The sequence below is a fragment of the Fringilla coelebs genome, assembly GCF_963513975.1.
Source record: "Fringilla coelebs genome assembly, chromosome: Z".
NCBI lineage: Eukaryota > Metazoa > Chordata > Aves > Passeriformes > Fringillidae > Fringilla > Fringilla coelebs.
Genome location: NC_140031.1, coordinates 23,091,362 through 23,115,876, shown reverse-complemented (window position 1 = coordinate 23,115,876; position 24,515 = coordinate 23,091,362). Strand labels below are relative to the sequence as shown.

The following is a 24,515-nucleotide window of genomic DNA, read 5'->3' as shown; positions in this document are numbered from 1 at the left end:
AAAAAAAAAAACCCTGGTAGAATTGACATAAGAAAAAATAAACGATTCTGGATATAGAAAGATCTGGAAAGAAGTTTGGAATTAAGAACCAAAAACCTGCCCCAGTAAACAAAGAGGCCAAGAAACGCTGCCTCTGAAAATAGCAGTTTCTCCTATTGGAAACAGACAAAATATGAGTTAGGCACTTGGATCCTGACTTATAAGAGCAGAGGGTTTCCTTCATCTACTGAACTCCCTTCCCAAGCCATGGTGCTGTTCCCAAGTCTCTGTTTCTGCAGCGAGCGTGGCCAGGAGATGGCAGTCTTGGATACAGCAACACAAGCACAAACCCACCAACATCCAACTGCGGACTTGGAACTCAGAAAAATCCTTCTGAAAGAATTAATTTCCGTGAGCTGGTATGAAGGTTTTTCACTCGAACATCAAGTTTCATAAGGATTTCTGGTCCATTACAGTCAGGAGAAAAATAAGGCTATTTTAAGCCTTCAGAGGTGATATCTTTGAGTACTCAAAAATCTGAGCAAGTACAAATGTATGGAACAGTATTCTTGGATGTGGACCTAAAAAAATTGCAGACTTTCTTCCTTAAAGATATTCTGTGTATTTCCTGGCACAGTGAATAACATTAGGACTCTACTGAATATTTTGTATCAGAGTGCTTATTAGTGAGATGAGGCTATCTAACAACTATCTAACTTGCTTAATGTAATTGAACAACCAAAAGAAAGACAATAGGTATTAAAAACAACCCAAGCCATTCCTAACCTGGACAGAATTTTGTTGCAAAATTGTGAAAGCATTTTATACTCTAAATTATAAATGGATCCTGTTAGTGTCCCTCCACTTTAATTAAATTGCAGCCCATCCTGCTCATCTGTGCAAAGAAGCAACTAACACTAACATTAGCAGACTCTAGAGCAAACCACCTAGAACAAAGCCTCAGAGTTACTAACAAAATGAAAGTTGCCACAGAAACCCTGTGGAAATGGGTTTACTTATTGCCATGTTATAATTTAATACCCTGTGAGGTATTAAAGAAAGTCAGCTTAAGCTTTGAAGAGTTTTTCCTATTATTCATGACAAAAAGTCTGTCTGTACATGAAGATGATGCATGCTAAACTTTCTAAACATAGAGATCATAATGAATTTATGAAGACTTTACATCTCTTCATATATATTCCCCAGATATATGAATGTTCTTTTGTAGAAATTAAAATTCTTTTTGATCATATTACCTTCACTGGCATCTGGCTCTTCATTCATTTTAATCTGTTTAGAAACTGTCTTTGTTTTCCATGACATACCATTCAAGATTCGCTTATGCTGAAGTCTTTTCACAACAGTTTTGTGAGTATTTCAGCTGCTTGTTGCACAGTAAGAAGCACTCTAGTATTTAACTGAACAGTGCCTTTTGGTTCTAATTTACACAGAAATCAGCATTTTCCCCAGCTGGGGGCGCTTGCTTAAAGGAGTAATCTTTGTGAGGAGCTGAACAGGCCAAAATGTCAAAAAGAGGTATTTAAGTATGCTTGTAATTTTTATCTCATTTACCCTTTTTTGAGGGGAATGTTTCTGCAACAATAGAAACAGGTAACAAAAGAGTGTTTGGCTTGTGTTGACTCACAGCTGCCTGTAAAGAATGGTGAGATCTCTGCTATGCCAAAGGTGCAACAAAACCAGAGGCATGGAACTGAGACTCAAACTGCCAAATAGCAGAGTAAATAATCTCACACTGCATTTCATGCTACAGTGTTCAGAGTGCTTCCAATAGCTGAATTAGCTCAGGTACCTCTGAAGTGTCAACATATAGTCACAACTGCCCTCATTTAAGTCAATAAAAAAACATTGATTATTTCCTTTTTTGCATTAGTTCAGCAAAACTGGCAGATGTTTCAGGCTGACACGCTGCATTTCTGTAGGACATTCATTCATGCCCATTTGTCTACAATGTGAGTACCTGCTCTGGGGAACTCCTCCAACCCTGCATTTCCACCATGCAAAGTGTGCAGAGCAACTAAAGAACCAAGTGCTTCTTGCACTTCAATGCCTTCCTATGTTCTGCATGGGCATCTTGGCAAGCTGTTTCCAACAGCTTTCCTTGCTTATGGCCGCTTTCCTACTTAAACTAAAGGAAAGGGAAAAAAAAAAAAAGGAAACAAACAGATGTATCAAAAGAAGTGGAAAGAAAAACAAGTAATAGTAACATTTTTTTATTGCCTTCCCTGCAATTCTACTAATCTCTCCTCAAAATGGAAAGGCCTTGATTTTTTGTAAATGCAACTTAATCCTAACCTATACAATTCTGTATTTCCCTTGCGTGTGTCGGTTCCTCAGATTAAGGCAAAATTATACTACCCAATGGAGAGAGCTGTAACTCCACTACATGTAGGAACTGCCATTTACATCCTTGGGAGCACCCTGCCTCAATCCTGCATAGGTTGAGGAACTTTTCCTTCTATAGAAGGTTCAAAAGTGAGAGGAAAAACACCTCCCTGGGCTTGTTCTGTTACGTTCCGTGAAATTGTCTCATAAATATAAAAGCATCCTTTTATGTTTAACATTGTTCTGTAATTCTTTCCTGTGCAAAGTTTAAGATTTGTTTTTTATTTAGAGATGTAACCTAAAGTTTGGGATTCTTCTTATCAGTTCTACAGTGCCTCCATATAACAGGGCAAAAATATAAAGGGCCATTTATTATCTATTTATTACAACTTCAGGTACAAAGGGAGCATAAATAATAACAGCTTCTTGCTATAACATATGGCATCATTGTCAAGATTAAATGTTTTGCAAACATTTTTTCTTCTTGAAAGTAGACAAATATATATACTTTATATTATATACTGTATTTATATTTATATACTGCAAATTTATATACTTTAATTTACAAATAATTAATTGAAGCAAAAGATTAGGTCAGAAATAGCCAGTCATTTAGGACACTTCACTTGCAATCTCTAGGACCAGATTTTTCATGTTAGAAACTTCAGATCCATTGTGCAGGCAACTACGGTTTGAGTTGATGGAGTAACTGATAGCAGCAGATTGCTTAGATCTGCACAGGACATGATTTCACCAGATTTTGTGAAAAGGTCCTCTATTTGACAGAGTTTGCACACTTGGTTTTTGATTCATTTGGACCAGGAAAGAGAATTACAAGCTTTTTTTTGTGTCTATTAGACTAAAACAGAATTTGAATTGCTAAAATATTAATACAAAAAAAGTGAGGTTGCTAATTAGAGGAGATTGGATGACATATTTTCTTTTTTACTGCACAGTTAAATTCAACTAGCTTCATTCTTTTACCTTCAAATCAGGTGAAAACAACTTATGAGCAGAGGATCTCTTCAGAAATTCCATGAGCAACTAGTTATTCTTTTAACCACTGTACTAATTTAACTTATATTTAACTTATTGTTGTCAGTTGTCCCTAGCAGTTCTAAGTAATATACTTTTTTTCAGTAATTGTTGTAGCAGAATGGTAGCCAGGGAAAAAAAATCTAGAGATAGCTGCTTCAAGAAGAATGAAAAGGTAGAATATTATCACAATATGAACAGGTTTGTTCAACTTCTGTGTGTGTATGTATATATATGTGTGTGTGTGTGTGTGTTTGTACACATACTATATAGTTACAAAAGTACATTACTAAAATTTCTCTCTGAAAATAAATCACAAAGAGTTATTTTTCATGTAGACAACATTTAGCATTTGCAAATTTCTGATCTAATGTATAATTTTGATAGCAAGGAACATGGGGAAGATTTTTTTTTTATTTACTAAATCTGTTTTATTTTCCAGCTAATGGCATTTTTCATGTTCAAACACTTAAGGAATAATCTTGGATGTAATAGAACAATTTGAAAATAATAAGACATACCTTGTTTAGCTTTACAAAATACTCCAGTCCAGCTTCCAAGGGATTAGTGTCACAGTTCATCTGTTGAAAGATATAAATTCACCATCCATACATTACAGACCATCACAGCTTTTGGGTTCTATACATCCTTCTATTTACTCCTGTGCCAAAGTCTTCCACACTGTGCATGCACAGCTTCTGTCTGAATACACTGCAAGCTTCCAACATGGGATTCAGGCAAGGTATCAATTAACATACCCAATATGACATATAGATGTGTAAGCCAGCCATCTGAGTTTCCATATGCAAAGTAAACACTTTTCAGTAAGAAACAGGATTTTCCACCAAAGCAGAATGGAACTTCAGAAAACTGAGTAACTGAGGTATGCACACCGTTTGCAACAAGCAGAGTGGCTTAGCCAGAGAAAGAAATAAAACACAGAACCGATTTCAGTCACCACCTTCCCATTAGGTATAGCAGGAATAATTTCTTAGGAAGCACTTGAAGAAAGAATGAAAATAACTAGCACAGGGCAAAGAGCTAGCACAAACCAAAAAGACCCCTAAATTCCCACAATTTCAACCTCTTGAGTTCTTTCATTTCCAAAGGAAAAATGTAAGGTGTAACAAAATTATACTGATTTACACCAAATTCTCAAGGCCCTTTGAGTAGTTCTTTATTATGAGGGAGCAAATTCTGCAGGAATAAGGTAATGGGAAACAAATAAGTTCCAAATACATTATGAAGCAAAAAAAAAAAAAAAAAAAAAAAAAAAAAAAGCCTCTCATGACATAATTGTTAGAGAAATAAAACATTTTGAGTACCTGTCAGCCAAACCTTTGATTTTAAAACACTAGAGCTCAGCAAAACCCTCATAATTTTGTTATGCACAAGAGAAAAACCATCCATGAATCAAAATAAATGTTTCTTTGCCAGCAGTGCAATGGAGTATACCAGTTGTTTTTATTTAGAAAATCACCAGAAAGAAAGCAACTTTTCCTGCTTGAGGAAAATTTTCTTTTCATGCTAAATGGAGAAAATTGTACAAATAACAGCTGGGCTAACTATGACTAATAACTGCATGGTCATAACAAAATAAAAAATAAAATTTAAAAACCCCACCAACATAACACCTCTCACCCCACAAAAAAAACCCAAAAAGTCCCCCAAAAAACCAAACCAACAACAAAAAACAAACAAACAAACAAACAAAAAAAACCCCAAAAAACCCCCAAAAACCAAAACCTCAAGACAAACACCAAACAAACCCAAACCTCCAGAAAGAATAATAAAGAAGTTATATTTCCTGACCTCTGCTCCCCAGGCTCGGAAACCCTTTTCCAGCCTCAGAGCATTTAGAGCATATGTTCCAAAGTCATCAATCCCCTCTTTTTGGCCAGCTTCCATAATTGCACTGTAAAGAGGTACAGAATCTTCTTTTCTATGGTAGAGCTCCCAGCCCAATTCACCTGTTACACAAAGATTAATATTTTAATCAGCTCAGTTAAATGATCCTAATAAATACACTCCTGTCCTTGGTCAAAAGTAAGGGTCAATGCAGTTAGTGTTAATTCACACTCTAGGGTCAGTTCTATCATACAGCAAGTCTAATTCCCAGCAAGAAGTACCAGGATTTGTGCCCTACATCTTAAGCAGTGGTACTATTATTCAAATTTGACCTGTTAACTGAAAACTGTGGGTAAAAAACCGATCAAAATAACTGATAAAGAAAGGTCATGTAGCAAAGTCACAAGGATAAATTAAGGATATTATGAACAGATGATGACTTGGCAAATGAACAGCAAATGTAACTGAGTGTAAATAAGAATGAGTGTAGTTAGCATATTTAGCACAGCAGAAAGAGAATATGAATTGCAAGGACTTCAGTTGCTTCAGAATGATCTCAATTCAGTCTATTACACTCAAAATTGATGTAAAAATGAAAAAAAAAAGTAACTGGGAAAGCCAAATACTAAGCACTACAGCATTACATTTTCAAGGCACATTACAAACACTAGTATACGGTAATCCAAAACCAATTCTTGACGTTGGTTTTGCAGCAAATACCAAAGAGGTTATCAGAACTGGCCTTTTGTTCTGCAAAATAAATATTTACATTATAGGGTATTTCTAGAGAAAAAGGACTTGGAAAACTCAGCACAGACCCTGACCATATCACATTTAAAATTCAATGTACCATGATGCCTCCCACACTTGCGTATAAGATGCAGCAAACCTAGCTCTCATGAATACATGAGAAGACTTAGTTTTCAACATCATTTTAGTGACATGTATTATTTTATTCATTGTCTCTTTCCTTAAGTATATGCTTTTTCCATTGCTTACCTGTGTAAGATATCCTAATGGCAGTAACAGCAATATTGGAAAGTTTCAGATGTCTACACTGGAGAAATTTAAATGAAGCATCACTTAGGTCTTCATTTGTCAACTTCTGGAGGACCTGTCGTGCATATGGACCTGCTACACTAAGTACTCCCATCTCATCTGTCATGTTTTCTATTTCTGCCTTGTATCCACCTCTTGTTATTTTGTCTTCTATCCATCTGCATATAAAAAATAACACTGATGTTACACTTCCTATGAAAAAACTTGAATTTTATAAGATTTTACTAGGCGTTATTTTTTGTTAGTCTTCATTTCCCCAACAGCTCCCAGTCCCCAATCTCAAAACCAACCAAACTATGTGCTACATTAGATAGATAAATCCATCGTTGATGTTAAACAGAGTTTTCTGGTGAGACACTGATACAGGAACACAGGGATCTGAGATACTGCCAGGAAAGAACAGCATTTAAATGGGTAGAACAGTATTTTAAGATAAGAGAAAGAAGTGGTCTCCTACAATGACAACAGATTTGGGCTTGGATCCAGAATGTGTTAATAAAATGTTAACATACAGGAAGAGTAGGGAATAAACACTATGAACATAAGAAATCTCTAAATAAATTCTGTGACAACAGAAATGTACAAGCAGGTTTGTTGCTTCCTGAATAGAGCATTCAAAGTATTGGCAGGAAATTCAGTTAGGATTTAATAAAAAACAACAGCTGCAAATTATCTTTCAGGAAGCTCAGACAATAAATTAAATGGGTAAATTTAAAAATCTTATGGAGTACTATATTTTTAAGCAGTGTGGTAAGATCTGAGGCCTAGGTACCAAACAGGACTGCAGAAAATCTGTAGATTTAAATACATTAGATCTGGCTCTGCCAAATTTGGTTTTTGAATTTGCCAGTGCTCCTACCCATTCCTGTGGGGCTGTTATGAAACAGTACATTATTCTTTGCCTGTCAGGGTAGTGAATTTCAATCTATAATGTGTTGATTCCTTTTGATTAACTGACTTGCCAGCAACCTCCAGTAAGAAGAGCACAAGAAATGTCGATTCCAATGCTTTTCTATAAGAAGTAATTTAGTGAAGTAATCCTGCAACTACTTTTTTCTTTTCTTTTCTTTTCTTTTCTTTTCTTTTCTTTTCTTTTCTTTTCTTTTCTTTTCTTTTCTTTTCTTTTCTTTTCTTTTCTTTTCTTTTCTTTTCTTTTCTTTTCTTTTCTTTTCTTTTCTTTTCTTTTCTTTTCTTTTCTTTTCTTTTCTTTTCTTTTCTTTTCTTTTCTTTTTTCTTCCTCTCCTCTCCTCTCCTCTCCTCTCCTCTCCTCTCCTCTCCTCTCCTCTCCTCTCCTCTCCTCTCCTCTCCTCTCCTCTCCTCTCCTCTCCTCTCCTCTCCTCTCCTCTCCTCTCCTCTCCTCTCCTCTCCTCTCCTCTCCTCTCCTCTCCTCTCCTCTCCTCTCCTCTCCTCTCCTCTCCTCTCCTCTCCTCTCCTCTCCTCTCCTCTCCTCTCCTCTCCTCTCCTCTCCTCTCCTCTCCTCTCCTCTCCTCTCCTCTCCTCCTTTTCACCTTGTGAAAAGAGCCCAAAGCAGAAGACACCACCCCAGCACCAAGAATGCCTATCTGTCTGGGCCAGGTCAGTGCCTCTGGGGTCATCCCTGTTAAGAGCCAATTTTCTTTTTTGCGTAAGAGAACACACTAGAAAGGAACAGCCATGCTGTGTTACATCATGCAATGCCAAAGACAAACAGGTTCAACAACAAAACAAGAACTACCTCCAATAAAGTATATTACATAACTGTTAGCAAGTTCTCCATCCTTTGACATCAGCAATAATCCAATACCCAGCTGCTTATACTTCAGAATTCAAGTCAACCAAGTTTCTAAGAAACTAAAATCAGTAAATAATTAGAATTCTCGTGAACTTTGTTAAAAATTTGATGAGTCATAACTGAAAATTTGGAACTTAGTAAAAATTTTTCTGTACTAATGTGACTGTGCACTAACAGCACTATGTACTTACTGCATAAAAAAAATGCACTAACCTCAGATCATGGAGTTCTGACCCTGACCCAGTTACAAGCATGAATTCTCCAGGATACAGTTGAGAGACAGTTAGCTCAGCATAAACTTTTCCTCTTGGTGTTAACATATGGCTTATATTTGTGGAACCCACCTACAGAGTAAAACTTGTGATTATTAAGAATGCAAAACAAAACCTTTGAATTCTTAAACATCACTAAAGATATGGTTACTTGTCTTCATTTGAAAAAACAATTTTTTAATGTTTGCTCTGCTGTGCCTTAATAAGAATGGAGAGATATACAACTGGCCAATCTCAAGATTTAGAGCAGAAACTTCACTTTTTCCTTTATAGAAAAAATGGAAATTTTTAAAATAAGTTAAATCAAGACCTTTATAAATATTTTCTAATTATGCATTACACAAGGCATTCTTAAGCTACATTTGTTTTCATCTAAATAAAAAATTCTCCATGTAATTAACATGAATATTCTTTTTCAATCCTGTGACTAAGGTTTTAAATCCCAAGAGAATAACATATGCTTTTCCCCTTACTATAAAGAGAGAAATACTGAGCTGGCTTATGCTTTTGTGGCCCTGATTTATGAATGCTTTTCTATTTTTTGTAGTTGCTGACTATGAATCTATATGTCTGCACTTTTGAATCAGATTCCATATAGAAACTCAATCCCTAGAGACAGAATTTCAAGCAACAGTTACTTAGCAGTGACCATAAAACACATACATGTTCATACATATATCATCCTTAGAAACAGAAATGTGAATGTTCCATAGCTGTTATGCTGGCCTGGTTCCAGAGGCAGAATTTAATCCCTCTGCTTTAATCATTTTGCTTTCACCAAAACTTGTCAATAACCCAGTCAGCAGCCAGATTCCACACAATAAGCCAAGCAAAGAAAAATGTTTTTCAGATATTAAGATTATTTTTCAGGCCTTATTACATCAATTAATTCTGCCATAGTTATAGTTAAGTTATAGTTATTGGCATATTACAGGCATACAGTTGAATTTTCAGGACCTGATGCTTGTCACTCTCAATCCAATTGCAATACAAATATATCTCTGGTAACTCCACTGAATTATTTTATGATGGAGACAAGCATGAATGGGGCTAAAAATAACAACAGCTGTGAATGCTGGATTTTGAAGTGGACTCATAACTGTACCTTCTGCTTTGCCACCTAACTTTCCCTTAGCATTGCTGATTAAACTCCGTAAAAAGCACTTGGTTTATTCCCATAATTTCCTGTTTAATCTTGATTTCCCTTTACCATATATTCACATATTCAGCAAGTATTATCCATGCCCAGTGATGACACAGTTACTCTGCCTCTGCCCCAAACTAGACCAAAGTCAAACATTCAATTCAAATTATCACAAAGTTAATACAGTAAAAAAACATGACTAGATGGAAATTCAAGTTCTTTTTTCTCCTAGGATATCAATCTTGTGCCTTCCCACTGAGTTGACTTTAACCTCTCAGAAGAGCTTATCTATCTTCAAAACTATAGTCTCAGCATACTTGCTGTTTCCCTGTGTTTTCTCCCTTTGGTGTCAAGCAACAAAAACTGACAGCTACTGCAAATACTTAATGAAATTCTGTGCTGAAATGACCAACCCAAGTCATCCTGCAATTGCAGCGTCAATTCAGAAAGGAGCAATCTGCTGGCTGGAAGTGTATCTCTAAAGTTAAAGACAGTACATGAGAGTGTTTGACAAAGTAGGAAAAAAAAAGGACTCAGGACCAAAACCTGAAGGCCAAAAATAAGAAATCTGGAGTAGTCACAGTATGCCATTTTTGAGCCCAGGATCGTACTCTGAGGATCTATGAACAGCCACACTCGAGAAGAAATGGTACATGTGAGGTGAAGTGGAATCTCCTGAGTATTTGAAACCCTGCCTGCACCAGGCAGCCAGGTGTGAAGCAGAGTCAGTATGAGTAGAGGAAAACAATGGGTTTTATTTGGAAAATAAAAACAAAGCTTCTCCCTTGGGAACTCATTCAACTGTGGTCAGGCAAGAGCCCCTTCCACTGTTCTGCTCTGCTGCTCAAGCTACCACCTTAAAGCACAATTTTAGGCAGGCAGCTGCCAAGCTATTCTACTGTAAAAAAATTCCAGGTAGGATTCACTTCCATTTTTTAGAAAAAGATTTGAAACACAGGAGGCTGTCTGAGGACATAAGGAAATCTTTTTTTACTATAAAGTGGCTAAGCATAGGAGCTAATTGCCCAGTTAACTCAAAAGCCATCTGAACATACTCCTAGGCAATGAGCTCCAGGTGATGCTGGTCCAACAGGAGGTGGGACAAGATGACATCCAGAGGTCCCTTCCAACCTCATCCATTCTGATTCAATGATCTCTGCCAAAAGGTACTTCTGCGTGGGGCTAGTGTAGTATAAACTCCATTTGTGTGCTTTTACATCTGACACAGAAACTTCTCCAAAGGATCTGTGTATTTGGTATCCAAGAAATCTTATTCTATCATTATAGTTCATTTTCCATATCTGAAACAGACCTTGTCTAAATTATACATTACAACAGTTACCACTGTTCCATTTACCTTTGGAACAACATTTGCAAATAGATGATCAAGCAGCTTAACAGAATCTGTGCCTTTTACTTTAAACTTGCCAAATGGTGACAGGTCAATCACACCAACTTTTTCCATAACCTGCTTGTACTCACGACCCACAGGGTCAAACCAATTTGTGCGCCGAAAACTGGGTCTGAAACAGAGCATTTAGACACATAAAACACAATTTAGAAATTTTGTGCTCTTTGCAGCAAAACGTAGTCTTCAGTTTTTTCAGTTTAATAATCATCCAAAAAAGATAGACTTTCTGAGCTGTAGGTAGCTTACCCAATATTTTCCTTAGTCTAACCCAGCTTAATAATTAAAATCCTTTGACAACACAGAAAGATATGGGTTGATATTATATCAACCACTTTGTATAATAAACTGTGAACTGTTCAAATGTTAGAATAAGTAGTGGTCTGTCATGAGTAAATTTACAACATACTTTGTTGATGAATCATTTATTTAAGTTTGAGGTGTCAAAGGTGTTTATTTCTGAACAGCAAAGTGTGTCTCTTTATTTCTTTATGAGCCTCATTTAGATTAGACTCCAATATCCCACAGAAAATATTTATTTGCTGGAGACTTCCTGATGCAGGCAGGTAACTAGGTAAGCAGGAATAGAGAAGGGGGAAAAAAAAGCAAAGAAGATTTGGCTTCTCCTCTCCAGACACTTACACAGAGAGGAATGAGATTTCTCATGAAAATATTATACTGTGCTGCTGATCAAATACCAAGAGATGGAGAAAAACACACATTGATAATGAACAAGTTGTTTTCCAAGCTCTTCCATGAGCTAGGTTGCTTTCTGATATCTCAAACCTAGAACAGATACAAGATACCTTGATGTGTTTTGAAATATCTTCATTATTGGAATAAAATGTACTCTAAACTATAGAAAAAGCAAAAATGGAATATCCATCTAATAGCTGTTACTGAAATAAATGATAAATGTCTGCTTCTCATTAAATTTAAATTGATTGCCTCTTGCTATCATGACAATTTTTAGGGGAAGAAAAAAAAATTAATATTTTCTTTACTTGTATCCAGTCTCATCTCCAGGTTTGTAGAACCAATGAGGTTGCTCCCATCCTGCATGGAATCCCATTGAACATTTTGACTTTAGCAAATCATACAGCCCACTGGTTCTCTCTGTTGGTCTCCCAGCAAATCTTTCTTCTTTAGGGTAACCAACTAGAGGGAGGGAAAAAACCAACAAACCAAAAATCACCAAAAACTACAGCATGCTAAGATCATGATCCAAGATAGAAAATACATCTATAAGCTGAGAAATCTAGATACAGGCTTTGCTGGAATCCATCTTCAGGACATAAACGTATTTTAAAAAATATCTCCTTACCAATGTTATTAAAGCCATAAGATTCTCTTGCTTTGGCTGCTGTGTATTCCGTAGTGGTCCACTTTCCATAGCGGTTTGGATCTACTTCTATCAGGTCAAATGGAGGCTCCCCCTCAAGGATCCAGTCACTGAGGTACTTCCCCATGCCACCAGCATGTATAATACCATACCTTAAAAACAGGAAAAAAAGTCCTGCAGCACCAAGTATTTCACATTTTGCTTTTTAAAATCAGCACTAACACAGACTTCTAACACAACCCCCAAAGTATTTTGAATTTTTCCCTCTTTTTTAAAAAATTTGTTTTGTTTTGTTCTCTTTTCAGAAATTAAATTGTATATTAATGGATAATTCTACAGCTCCACTATCAGCAGCAGAATATCATTGGCAATGTACAGCAGCTGCAATTTAATGACAAATAATCATTAACATCAAATGATTTAATTTTTTTTAACACCACCACATCTTCAAAAAAATTGCCAAAATATCCTTCCATCTAGAATATGTAAAAATTAATTCTTAGTTGTTTGTGAAATTCTCCCACGAGCAGAACAGAAAAATCCTTGACTAAACAGTAAGTCTGTCCCAAATCAAGTTTAGATTAACATGCAGCAAACCATAGACACTCATGCAGAATAATGAAGCTAAAACCAACTTAAATTGCTAGTCATCAACTTTGCAATCTGAATTCTATATTTTCAGTTAAAATAGGCAAGGACTTCACCAAAAAGAAAAAAAAGAAGTAATAATTTCATCTAATGCATATGCACAAGAAGAATGAATGCATAATAGCAATGATATGAATTTGATATAGTATCGTATCCATTATTTACTTATTTATTTAAATAAAATAGAAACATCAAAAAACTGAGTACATTAAATAATTTTTCCATCTGCAGTTAGTACAGTGCAGTTCAGCACAAATCTTCAGACTCAGCAGAAACTTCTATCACTGCAGTGGATGCAGTGCTTGTAAACTGCCACTACAGAAAAGTTAGCTGTTGCTGGTGCTAATTCAATTCAGCAACTCTTCATTATTCATGGGTACAAGCGTTGGTACCATGATGCCCTCAAGTACAGCTCCAGATGAAATCTTGGGCAGTTGAAGTCTGTCTGTGCCACTCAGGGCAGCCAAAAGCAAAGGAGAGCAGGGAAGAGATTGTGAGTGGTGACACAGCAAACACAAGGAAGACCTTCAGCTTCAGCCAAGGACTGCTGAGCTGATGGCAGGGTAAGCCCAGGAGCAGGACAGTGCAGACAAGGTACAGGAACATGTGCAGCCCTGCAAAGGGACCGAGAGAGCTCCGCATTTTGCCGTTTTGCAGCACTGACTGCGCACCCCGTTGATTTCGGTGCTCTTAGTTGGGCCTACATTATCAGAGATTTTACATTACATAGGGTGCCCAAATCCCTCTTTATCTCAGATAAGAGGGAGCAGATTGTGTAAATGCAACAACCACAATTCTGCTGCACAAGAATGAAATATGTATTTCAGGGACAGGATATTACAAGTAGCTATGAAGAGTGACACAGTGTAGGAATCTCAGCCTTCTTATGAGTCAGACAAAATTTCCTTCAGGAACATGAACTATTTTTCTCCAGTTTTTCATCTCTCCTTCCAATCCCTGACAGATTAACTCCCCATTGTATCATCAGATTCTTGTGTCTTACTTATGAGGTGCTGTGTCTCACCGACGTTCAAGTCATTCCCTTCCTATTCCTAGGAAATCTGAGTCTCTGCACGCTGTGACAGCTTTTCTAGTGTTTTTGTCCCAGGTTATGGAATGGTTTCACTGCTTTGAATTAAGTTTTTCTGAATAAAATCCTTAAACTACTCTCGTTAATGTTTTCAAAACTTTAAGTAACTAAAAATGGGAAGCATTGAGCAACCTTAATAATAAATAGTGCTACAAGCTCTGCTAACTATACTTAACTTCTTTGCATGTTAAAACGCCTAGCAAGCTGCTAATTTTAGATAATAAAAATCCTCTAATCTAAAAGCACTAAGTCCTCTGTCACAATGTCCCTGCTAGTTGACTGCAAGATAAGGATTTGCTAATGCACACAAAAAATTACAACACTGGTAGAATCACTGCAGTGACCCAGAAGCATAGAACAGAGAGTCAAAAGTCCCTGAAAAGCAGACAAAGTAATCCAATGACAGCCACATAACTGCAACCTGTGTCTAAACATTATGAGATTAATCAAACTCCTGAAATAAATAGTTTTAAAAAAATCAAACACATAACACTAATCTTCAGTTTTTTACATATGGAATTTGATTCTGCTCCCATTGTGACCAAGAAAGAAAAACATGCTCCAAAGTCTGGCCACAGAGTAATGAACTTAAACAGTCGTTTTGGTGAACAAGGTCTAGGCAAACCGCTTTTGTAACTATAAGTTCTGCAAATGTTACTGAAAGATAACATTATTTTTTTAAAAATCCAAGCAGCAAAGGTGAATACCTTTCACAATGAATCATTGCAAAATTACCAAGCTCTTTTATTTTGAGAGCCTCAGAAAGCACACTAGTGATACTGCCTTATCTTACGATCGGAGGGTTTGTTTGGTTTGGAATGAAAGAAACCTGGAAAAAGCTGAGCTGGATTTTGAACAGCAAATTAGGCAATTGGAAAAGCAATGTAAACAGAATGTGTTCAATAACATCTGCTTGGAATTGTATTTGGTTCATTCTATCCATCTTGAATCAATGGTCAAACTAAGACGACTAAAGAGACGTTGGTGCTTTAACACTTGCTCCAGTGCAGCCATAATAAATAAGAAGTAAATCACATTCAAGAAAATACCATAATGGGTGGGAGAATGACACCAGTAAACCATGTATATCTATTGTTGCACTGCCCTCTTTATTTGATTTCCTCCAATACCCAGCAATGTAATTTTTCAGCTCCACTTTCAACAGTCAGAAACACTGGATTTGTATCCCTGGAGCAGTCAGTCACACACTATACTGGAATGCCTTTATTTAATACACCTTCAGTTCTTCCCACAGAACTGTATACTGCACATTCATTTTTGTCCAACTTCAGTGAAACCTGTTTTACATACAACAAACAACTGTAAAATACTGTGTAATTCAAAGCAAGAAATATAATTAACTGGAAAGTATACTTTTAAACCCAGTATTTTTGTGACTTTAAATTGCTGCATAGACAGTACAAAGTACTACCATTTTTTATTGCTTCATAAAATGTCACAGGTATTGGCCTCCAGATTAAAAGGATGAAACCAAAAATTACTGAGTGTAATGAAATAAGAGAGAAAGATGATCTTACATTATACAGGTTGTAGTTATTAAGATTATTTACAATTACATTTTAACACAAAATATGTGCAAAAACAACTCCCAAGCCCATGAAAATGCACAAAGCTTGAGCTGACTACTATTTTAACAATATGACAGACAAAAATTGTCACAAAGAACTTACTCACCCGAAACCAATAGCTACCCAGTAATTTCTGACACCCTGATGTGGTCCCACCATAGGAAGAATGTCTGGGGAATAGGTGATAGGACCTGCAATTGTGTTTACGATGTCTGCTTTTTTCAAAACGGGGACCATTTCCATGGCAGCCTCGATATGCTCCATTATTCTGTCTAAATCAGACTCAAAAAGTTCTTTTCCAAATCCTGCACAAGTAATTGACTCTTATTATATATGCTTATTTACACAGAGAGCACATACATTTTCAATACAGCTATAGTATCTATACATAAATATAGTTATCTCTACAATACAGCTATTTAGATCAATACAGCTATCTATCTATATATAAAAGTTTTATGAGAATAATCAGTGCATATGTTCAAGCCTTTGCCATCTACATAGGAAAAACAGAATGCATAAAAAACTAGTTACCTGCAGGACCAAGTTTATTTGTCACTGCAATTATACTATCCTTTATACATATTTGTTTAACCCTAAGGTCATGCAAATTCAACAATGAAGTAGAAAGGAAGTGAAGACACACAGAAACTTTCTTCTACATTAATAAGACCCACTTATTTTTCTCAATATGCCAATAATTTGAGGAGGGGAAAAAAGATACTTCCTGCATCTGCTTATGATTTCCATGAAATCATACAAATTTCTGGGTATGTGTCACCCCTCAGTCTGGACTCCAAGCACAGCTGAACACCATTATCTAGAGGCACTTGATGCTACTGGAGACAGTAAGTTCCAGAAGCTGTCACAGGGCTATCCAAAACTGAAATGTGTTACCCACCCTTCCTTAGGAAATACTGTGTTTTTTAAAACAGCAGTACTAATGACTTCGTATAACTTTCTGTCTGGAAGTGAATGGAAAGCTGGAGCCTAGATATAACACAACAATTTATAATGGTTTTTAGTAAGCAGCTGCATGACATAGGACATTTTTGTATTGTATACATATCTACAGCTCTCTTGCACTTACATCAAGCATAGCATTTTGTCTAAGACATTCCTTTACTGTTCCTATTTGACAATCACATTATCTCTGGGTTATCAGTAAATATCCAGGGCCCCTGTCAGCATGCTGGAGAGAACTGTAACTCAGAAACATTTCTATTCAGGCCAAATAGGCTATATAGCACAGATTTTGACTGCCTCTAACTAAAACACATAAGCACCTCCTCAGGAAGTAGGGTAGGACTACATTGTAGTAGGCTTTTCTTACATTACGTTTGTATTTCTGTTATCTTTTACTGTTAGAGTTATAACTATTCTCTGAAAAAAGTTTTTGCATTGCAATCATGCACTGCAAATATTTTGTATTTTCTGTCACATAAGGCAGCATGACAGCCTAGGATTTATGCACATTAAAATATGTGCTAGTGCTTATTATGTTTAAAGATTTAACATTCTTAATCACCTGGTGGGACTCCATTTGTTACCCATGACTCCTGGAGCTTCATTTTCTCCTCACTTTCGTATGGACCAAATAAAAGACCATCCCTTTCTTGCCTTAGATAATATGATCCTTCTAAGTCACGAATCACAGGCAATTCTGTTTTAAGAGCCTTCACTTCAGGGATGGTTGATGTTACAACATACTGATGATGAACAGGTATTAGAGGGTGCTGCAGGCCAATCATCTTGCCTACGTCACGGGCCCAGAAGCCTAGAAAAGAAAAAAAACAAAACCAAAATAGAAATATTCAAACATTAATTTCAGTGAATGGAAAATGACAGTAAAATATTTGCACTACACATTGTGCTTTTATGTGTGACAGTTTTTTCCCCATTCTTCTAATTTTCACTTTATTTTTCATATTATCTAGCCTATTTTTTCCTTCCATAAATCCATGTCCTTTTTTCCTAATTATACTATTATATATTATTATAGTATGCACATATCAAATTATAAATTAGACTTCTAAAAGTTCAGAAGAGAATTTAATTAACAGTTCCAGAAACCCCATGGCTTATTTCAGTAAAGTAGGTCTGCAGTGTACTCCTAGAAAATTAGAGACACCTAAAATCTAGAATAAATTAACTCACATTAGAAGTGTCAACCAAGCCCCTTACTATCAACCAAACAAGCTAGTATGCTTTACCAGCACGCTAGTTAAGTCCTAACATCCCAACAGACTAAGGCAGTACTTTTCAGGCAACTGACCTTCAGGAATTGGAGTTTCTCTCCTCTTTCACATGCATCGTGTGACTCACATTAATTATGTTTCTCACACAGCAATCAATGCATAATGATGATTGTATTGGGGAATAGTCAAGTGTGCTTTCCCACAGACGTCAAATTAGAAGTTCTGATGCAGACTCTGACCAGAAAATGCAAGCAACCATTCCCCTGCCTCTGCAGCTGGCTCAAGATCCTTCATGCATACCGTGAGAGAGAAGACCTAATTCTCTGCCTTAGGATTTGTCAAGGCTAAGTTGTGTAAGGCACACTCACTTAGTGAGGTATCTGTGTCAGAATGAAGTAGTGGAAACCTCCTAACTGCCAAACACTAGCTTGGGCTCTGCATCATGGCTCTCACATCTGCTGTGAGGCTGGAACAGAACAGATTTGGGAACCAGACAGGTACAACTGACTGGAACGGCAGCTGCTCTAAGCTGCTTTGAATATCCCTCAGCCCTACTCTCCTGACTTTTATATCAAGGACCAGAGGTCCAAGAGTGGGAATGAAAGGGGAAAATGCAATGAAATAAGAGTTTTAGGGCAGTTTGGGAGTGAGGGTTGGAGGAAGACAAAATGAAAAACAATGAAGAGGTAGCAGGCCCTTCCAAATAAAAGGCTGTGTGTCATATGGCACCAAGTGAAAGAGGGCAAGTCAGCCTGGTTCCTGTGTAACCAGCTGATTACAGACTGCTTAAGACAAAATATCTCCAGCAAGATTTTCTACCTAACACACTGTCCCTTCTCCTGGGACATACACTTCATGCTGCCCAGCTTTTCTTCCTTTTTCCTGTTTACTTGTCTTAACCAAATTCTCCTACCTCTCTCTTCAATTCCATACTCTCCAAGACCTAGTCAAAATTTCTCAGTGCCCCAAGGACACCAAAAGGCATAAATGAGCTTGAATAGCTTCACCTGGGACACCCACCCATACCCAAGGGCACAGGAGTGCCATTCCAGGTCAGCTCAGGTCCTCCAGAACCTGTCTGAGCTGGTTTGATTGTGAGCCTGTTTACAGCTCTGTCACAACCATGCCTGTGCCTGGCCATGGAACACATTGATCCAGACCCTGATCCGTGCACTACTTCTCAGCCTGACCTCAGCTCAGTCTCAACTCCGCAGCCCTGCCTATCGATTGGCGGGCATCATTTGACCTCGGTTACCGTCACCAGCCCTGTTCCCGACCCCTGGTAACATTCCTGGCTTCGTCACCGTGGGTCTGACTGCGCCCCATCTCCACCAGTCCATCTGGAGCCGCAGTCCTGGGCCAGCCCTGCTCAGCCCCTGTGCCCTGCTGGACAGAGCCCTCGCTGGCTGGGCCAGCCTGGCTTGGCTCCCTGTCCCGTGGGGAGCAGCCGGCTCCTGCTGCTTGCTGACATTAACTGGGAATGCGTCCTCTCCCCGCCGGCAGGGCTCGAAGCCAGGACAATTAGGAAAGTTGAATTGGGCCGTGCTGGCGTTGTGCCATTCCTCCATGCCAGGATGGCTGTCAGTCTCTTATTTAATATTACAAACCAGCCACGGGGCCTGACACCCACAGTTTTTTAAAAATGTGAAGTTTCCAAGGAAAACCTTTTCTGCGGTGATTCACTTAACAATTACTGACAGCCAGCTAAGGCAAAGCAGCAGAGGAAATCCAGCATCACCTTCAAGAGATCTGTTCAGCTAAAATCCCTTGCCCAGTAAATGCTAGGAACTTGCACCTGTTGCAGCTGTTGTATGTAAGGCTTCTGCTTCTAAATGGCATTTGGGGGAGACTCACTGCCAGAACACTTGTTATGTCAGTTAAATTGGTTGAGGGATGATTGTGCCATAATCACATGGAGTGAGTGATCCAAAACATCCTTTAAGGCTAATGAAACATTACTTATGTTCTCCTATACAGAAGACGGTGAAAAAATTGAATAAATCTTGATTTCTAGCACATATGCCAGGGTTTCCTTCGTTACACAGGACAGACACACGCAAATGCAGATTTAAGTGGCAGCTAACAATCATTAGGGAGCTTCTTTTGATTTGAGCATTTCCATGCCACCTACAAATAAAACTATTTTAAGGTAAGGTGAGCTAATGATCCACAGAGGACAGAAAAAGTTAAAGCAGCAGAAAATTAGGTCTTTGAAACAGCTTTGTTTCTTTCTTAATAATAATAAAATTTTTAGCAATTAGATGAGAGTAACATTAGACACAGAGCTAATTTTAAAGTGTTTTTAAGTAAGAGACAAATAGTTTAGGCTTGTTTAAAGTAAAATTTACAGTACTATACTTCTTTAAAAGTCACACTTATGATAAGTACTTTTTTAATTGCTTAAAATAACAAAAGGTGACATTTACTAAAAGAAAAATACTATGGTTTCTTTGTTTAAGGCTTTTGAACAAAAACAAAAATGGCAAAAAAAAAATATATTCTCTGAAACAAAATTCTAATTGGAAGCAGATGTCAAGTCATATCACACATAGTAGAGATAAATGAAGGCATACATTATATCTCTAGGACATTCGTGAAGATTAAATTGTAGACACTGCAAACATCTGATGCTGAAATATTTAGTGGTAGTATTACTTAACATATCTGCTGAAGTATGTCATCTGACCATTTCTTGGTTTTGAAAAAGAAAATCTTCTACCACTATATAAAAATGCTTATATATATATATAGTGTGTACATGTCTGAAAATACAGGCTTATATACACACACCCACACTGTATATAGAGACAAAATTCACTATTTTTGGAGACTTTAATCAAACATTCCATTATAAATAGGCTGCAAATAGCTTCAGCAGGCTCAGTATGGTTGCTTCATGTCAGGGATTATTTATTAGGCATCTGCTTTCCTCTAAAATGGAAATCTCACAAAAGGAACAGCTAAAGATTGGTTGGAACTAGTTTGTTCCAGTTCTGCAGCAGATGTCGGTTGCAGGCTGAGGCAGGGAAAGGGAGAGGGAATGCAAAGAGCCTTCTGATGTATTTTTCTCTGCAACATGGGCCTAAAATTATACAAGTCATGATCTGTAGTGGAATGAGGCAAGGCTAAGAAAAAGAATTAATGTTATCTGAGAAAACATTTATAAGAGATATGTGTTAAACAGTATTGATTTTACATCATTAGCCAGAATGTTAAGCAATATGTGCTTCAAATATTCATTTTGGCTGAACAGTTAACTACACAGGAGAATTAAGTAAATATATTGTTGATTTAAAAGCTTATTAAATAATAAAAAAGACTTATGAAAAGCTCACAAGAGTGCATTCTATTATTTGCAAATAAGCTCCGAAAAGCATTTACCAGAAAACCCTGCCTAATATCAACTCAATATCTTAGCCAAAGAAAGATAACTACATTAAAAAATGTTAAGAAAATTACTACATCTGTGATACTTCATCCATACGATGCAGAGCAAATAGGTGGGAATAATGAGTGTCTGGAAGTTTGTGGCCTAAATAAATCTGATTGCCAAGAGAGCTGCCTTTCCCTTTCATAATCTTAGATCTGTTCCAGACCAATATAGCCACACTGTGTAACAAATGACATAAGGATCCTATTTGTAACAGAGCTTGTGATTTTGTAACTGAAGGCTGTTCCATAGTTCATGTCTGAAACATATGAACTGCCAGTCCAAAGGCAATTAAATATTGACACCTCTCACTTTCCAAATGCTTGACTTTGTGATTTACATAAAATTTTTTATGCCTCTTTAGTAGGCTTCTAAAAAGCATACTAAACTCTTCTAGTCCTCTTTCCCTCCAAAATTCATTATGTGGCACTCATGAGCAAGCTTAGTGCCTCAGAGCCTTGCTATTTCAGGGAGGCATATAGCAATAGCAGGTGATCACCCATGTGTGGAAGGCATATATAAGAAAGTACACTTTTCCATGAGTTTTCCTGTAGGTCTTTACCAAAAGCTTGGAATGATTTGACACAGGACAGGGTTGTCTATATCCCAGAATCCGAAAGAAAGACCGCTAAAGCACATCCCCTGAGAGTCCAGCTGTTTGATCCTACCCTCTCTATATTTCTCTCCCTTTTTTTTTCTGCTGTCTCAAGCTCTGCTTTACTCCAGTCCTTACATTCTTCTTCAGCTATTTTGTCACCATGTGCTAGTCAGTCTCCCTTGTTTGTCAGGTTCTGTGCCAGCAGCCTTCTCTTCCTTCCAATCCACTCCCACCTACCCTTCCCTTTCTATTACATATTACACCAGCCGTTCATGCTTAAACAGGTCAGTTTTCCACTCAGTTGCTCATGCTTAAACAGTTCAGTTTTCCCCATACAACCATTCCTTGAGTATCCTTACTAATAATTTCATCTGAAAAGCTCCTTGCTTCAGTTTCCTTAATGAAACAAATCAGATACCTTCCCACTATCTCTCTGGTGCCACCCCTACTGCTGCCATTCACTCCTGATTTGAGCTTCCTTATTCAGTAAGTCCTTTATCATCTAACTGTTCCACTTGCTGCCAGCGCTCCTAAACACTTCCAGAAATCTTTCCAAGGCATTTTGCTCTCCCAACCTATTCCCCTTCCAGTTCAATTCCTTCATCATTCCAATTGTCACCTATGGTACTTTACCCACCAAGAAGAAGAGTCCCTGTCTCACTTAATTTCTTCATTTTATCTGCCTTGCACTAGAAAAAGGTGCTTTCACATTTTTTTTGTTCCGCTGCAAATACAAAGAAAGGAATTATAAAGGTGTATTCTTCTCTAAGTTCACTAGTCCCATCTGAGTAAGAAAGCCAACTTGGTGTATCACAGCCTCCAACTGAAGACTGATGATTCACTGCAATGGGAGGTATGCAGGACTAATGCCCTAAAAATGCAAATATAATCCAGTTTGAGGCAGAGTCAGCAAAACTTTAATCTATATGGTAAATATTCAACATGTTTTGAAACAACAGAAAACAGAAAATTTTCTACTAGGAAGAAGAGAGCATGCTTCACATAAGACCTTTCACTAATAATATATTTTTCTACACTTGTATAAAGCAGCGTAATAATAAGTGAATAAATTTAGATTGAATACAGGTTTTTAGACTTATTAAGTTGCTTAGGAAAATAAACACAATTCCAAATGACACCCGCCCAAAAGTTCTTTGAAGCAGAAACATCAGTTTGGCCTCTTTAACACAATGAGGAATAACATTAGTATATGTAAATACAAGCTCCCTTGAGTTAGGCAATTTTTATGACATACAAAAAACGCACTGTTAAGCCAAGCACACGTTTAAAATGCGACTCAAAGGACAACAAAAAAATCTTCCATTTCAAGGATATGTGGATAGAGTTAAATCTTGGACAAAGACCATAGTGAAACAGACAAGGTCAAATTCTCAGTCTCTTCGAAGAAACAGTGAAAATATTTCCATTTCCTACGTACATTCCATGGGCCTTCCTTGGTATGTTTCATCAGGTTTTAGAGACATGGGCAGTTCACCTGTTGGGCACTGGAACAGGCTTCCCAGGGAAGCAGTCACAGCACCAGCCTGACAGAGTTCAAGAAGTGTTTGAGCAATGCTCTCAGAAAATGGTGTTGCCCCGCAGAGCAACATCCCAAATCTTAGGGATGTTGCTATGCAGGGCCAGGAGATGGAGTCCATGATCCTTGTGGGTCTTTTCCAACTCAGGACATTCTATGAGTCTGTGACTCCAGACCTGGACTCTCTCCTACACAACTTATTGTAGACCAGTAAAGGCATCTTTTGCTACTAAAATCTAACAGGGCAGTCTGATTACTAACTGCTGGAGACAAATCAGGGCAAATATTTTTAATGCCTATTCAAGGGCAATCAATGTAAGAGCTAAATTTTCACCATACTGTAAAGAAATATGTGCAAACCACAAACAAAGTGAATGTTCAAAACCATATATATTCCTTATACATGTAACCCACGCAATTCAGTACAGGTGCTTTGTGTTAATCTGAAAAGCACTCAAATGCTTATATTAAATCCTACCTGCAGTATTCACAATTCTCTTTGCTTGGATTATTCCAAGTGGAGTTTCAACTTCCCACGTCCCGTCTGATCGGGAGTTCAGATTAGTCACTTGCACAGGATAATTTAATTGAGCACCATATTTTCTGGCTCCTGCAGCCAAGGCCATAGTTAGAGAATAAGGATCAATATGACCATCTCCAGGATTATACAGGCCAGCTAAAACCTAAATGGAGGAAAAATCCCCCAAATGAAAGAAAGAACAATTTATCAAAATTTGGGTTTTTTTAATAAAGCTACTTTCTTACTTGAATATAGCAAACTTCAGGAAGTTAAAGAAATTTTCAAAATATATAATAATTTTACCCAACCTTATAATGGCCTATGACAGTTAAATTCCTCAGATCTCCCATGGAATCAAAGGTTGCAAATCTTTAATATCATAATATTATAGACATGGTAATTATTAGTATGTACTCTAACATACAGTATGCACAAAATTCACAAATTCTGATTTTAGGCTATGATATGTCTTTTTTCCATTGAAAAACAAGAATCTGTTGCACAATTTGTATAAAGAAAGGGGACCACACATGTATATTTCTGATAGACCAATATTTAATTGCACTGCTAGTTATATTTCATAAAACTGGCTTTTTTACCTTATCCATGTTCAATAAGGGAAATAGCTCTTGCACTTTCTCAGGCGTGATTAAATATTGCTCTGTTGGGTGCCAACCAGCACGAGTCATTTGGTATTTGAATTC

General features: G+C 37.3%; 1 protein-coding gene across 1 annotated transcript in view; it reads right to left on the bottom strand.

Annotated features, from left to right (window-relative positions):
• DMGDH (dimethylglycine dehydrogenase) overlaps positions 1-24,515 on the bottom strand; it is a 31,067-nt gene extending 6,552 nt beyond the window's left edge. The window contains exons 1-11 of the mRNA XM_084224973.1: positions 24,411-24,515; positions 23,770-23,974; positions 17,057-17,305; positions 15,635-15,833; positions 12,184-12,353; positions 11,864-12,017; positions 10,809-10,974; positions 8,249-8,379; positions 6,205-6,422; positions 5,170-5,327; positions 3,879-3,938 (exon numbers count right to left, since the gene is read on the bottom strand). Of these exons, the coding sequence (XP_084081099.1) occupies positions 3,879-3,938; positions 5,170-5,327; positions 6,205-6,422; positions 8,249-8,379; positions 10,809-10,974; positions 11,864-12,017; positions 12,184-12,353; positions 15,635-15,833; positions 17,057-17,305; positions 23,770-23,974; positions 24,411-24,500 (1,800 nt within the window). The 5' untranslated portion in view covers positions 24,501-24,515. The remainder of the gene's footprint in view (positions 1-3,878; positions 3,939-5,169; positions 5,328-6,204; positions 6,423-8,248; positions 8,380-10,808; positions 10,975-11,863; positions 12,018-12,183; positions 12,354-15,634; positions 15,834-17,056; positions 17,306-23,769; positions 23,975-24,410) is intronic.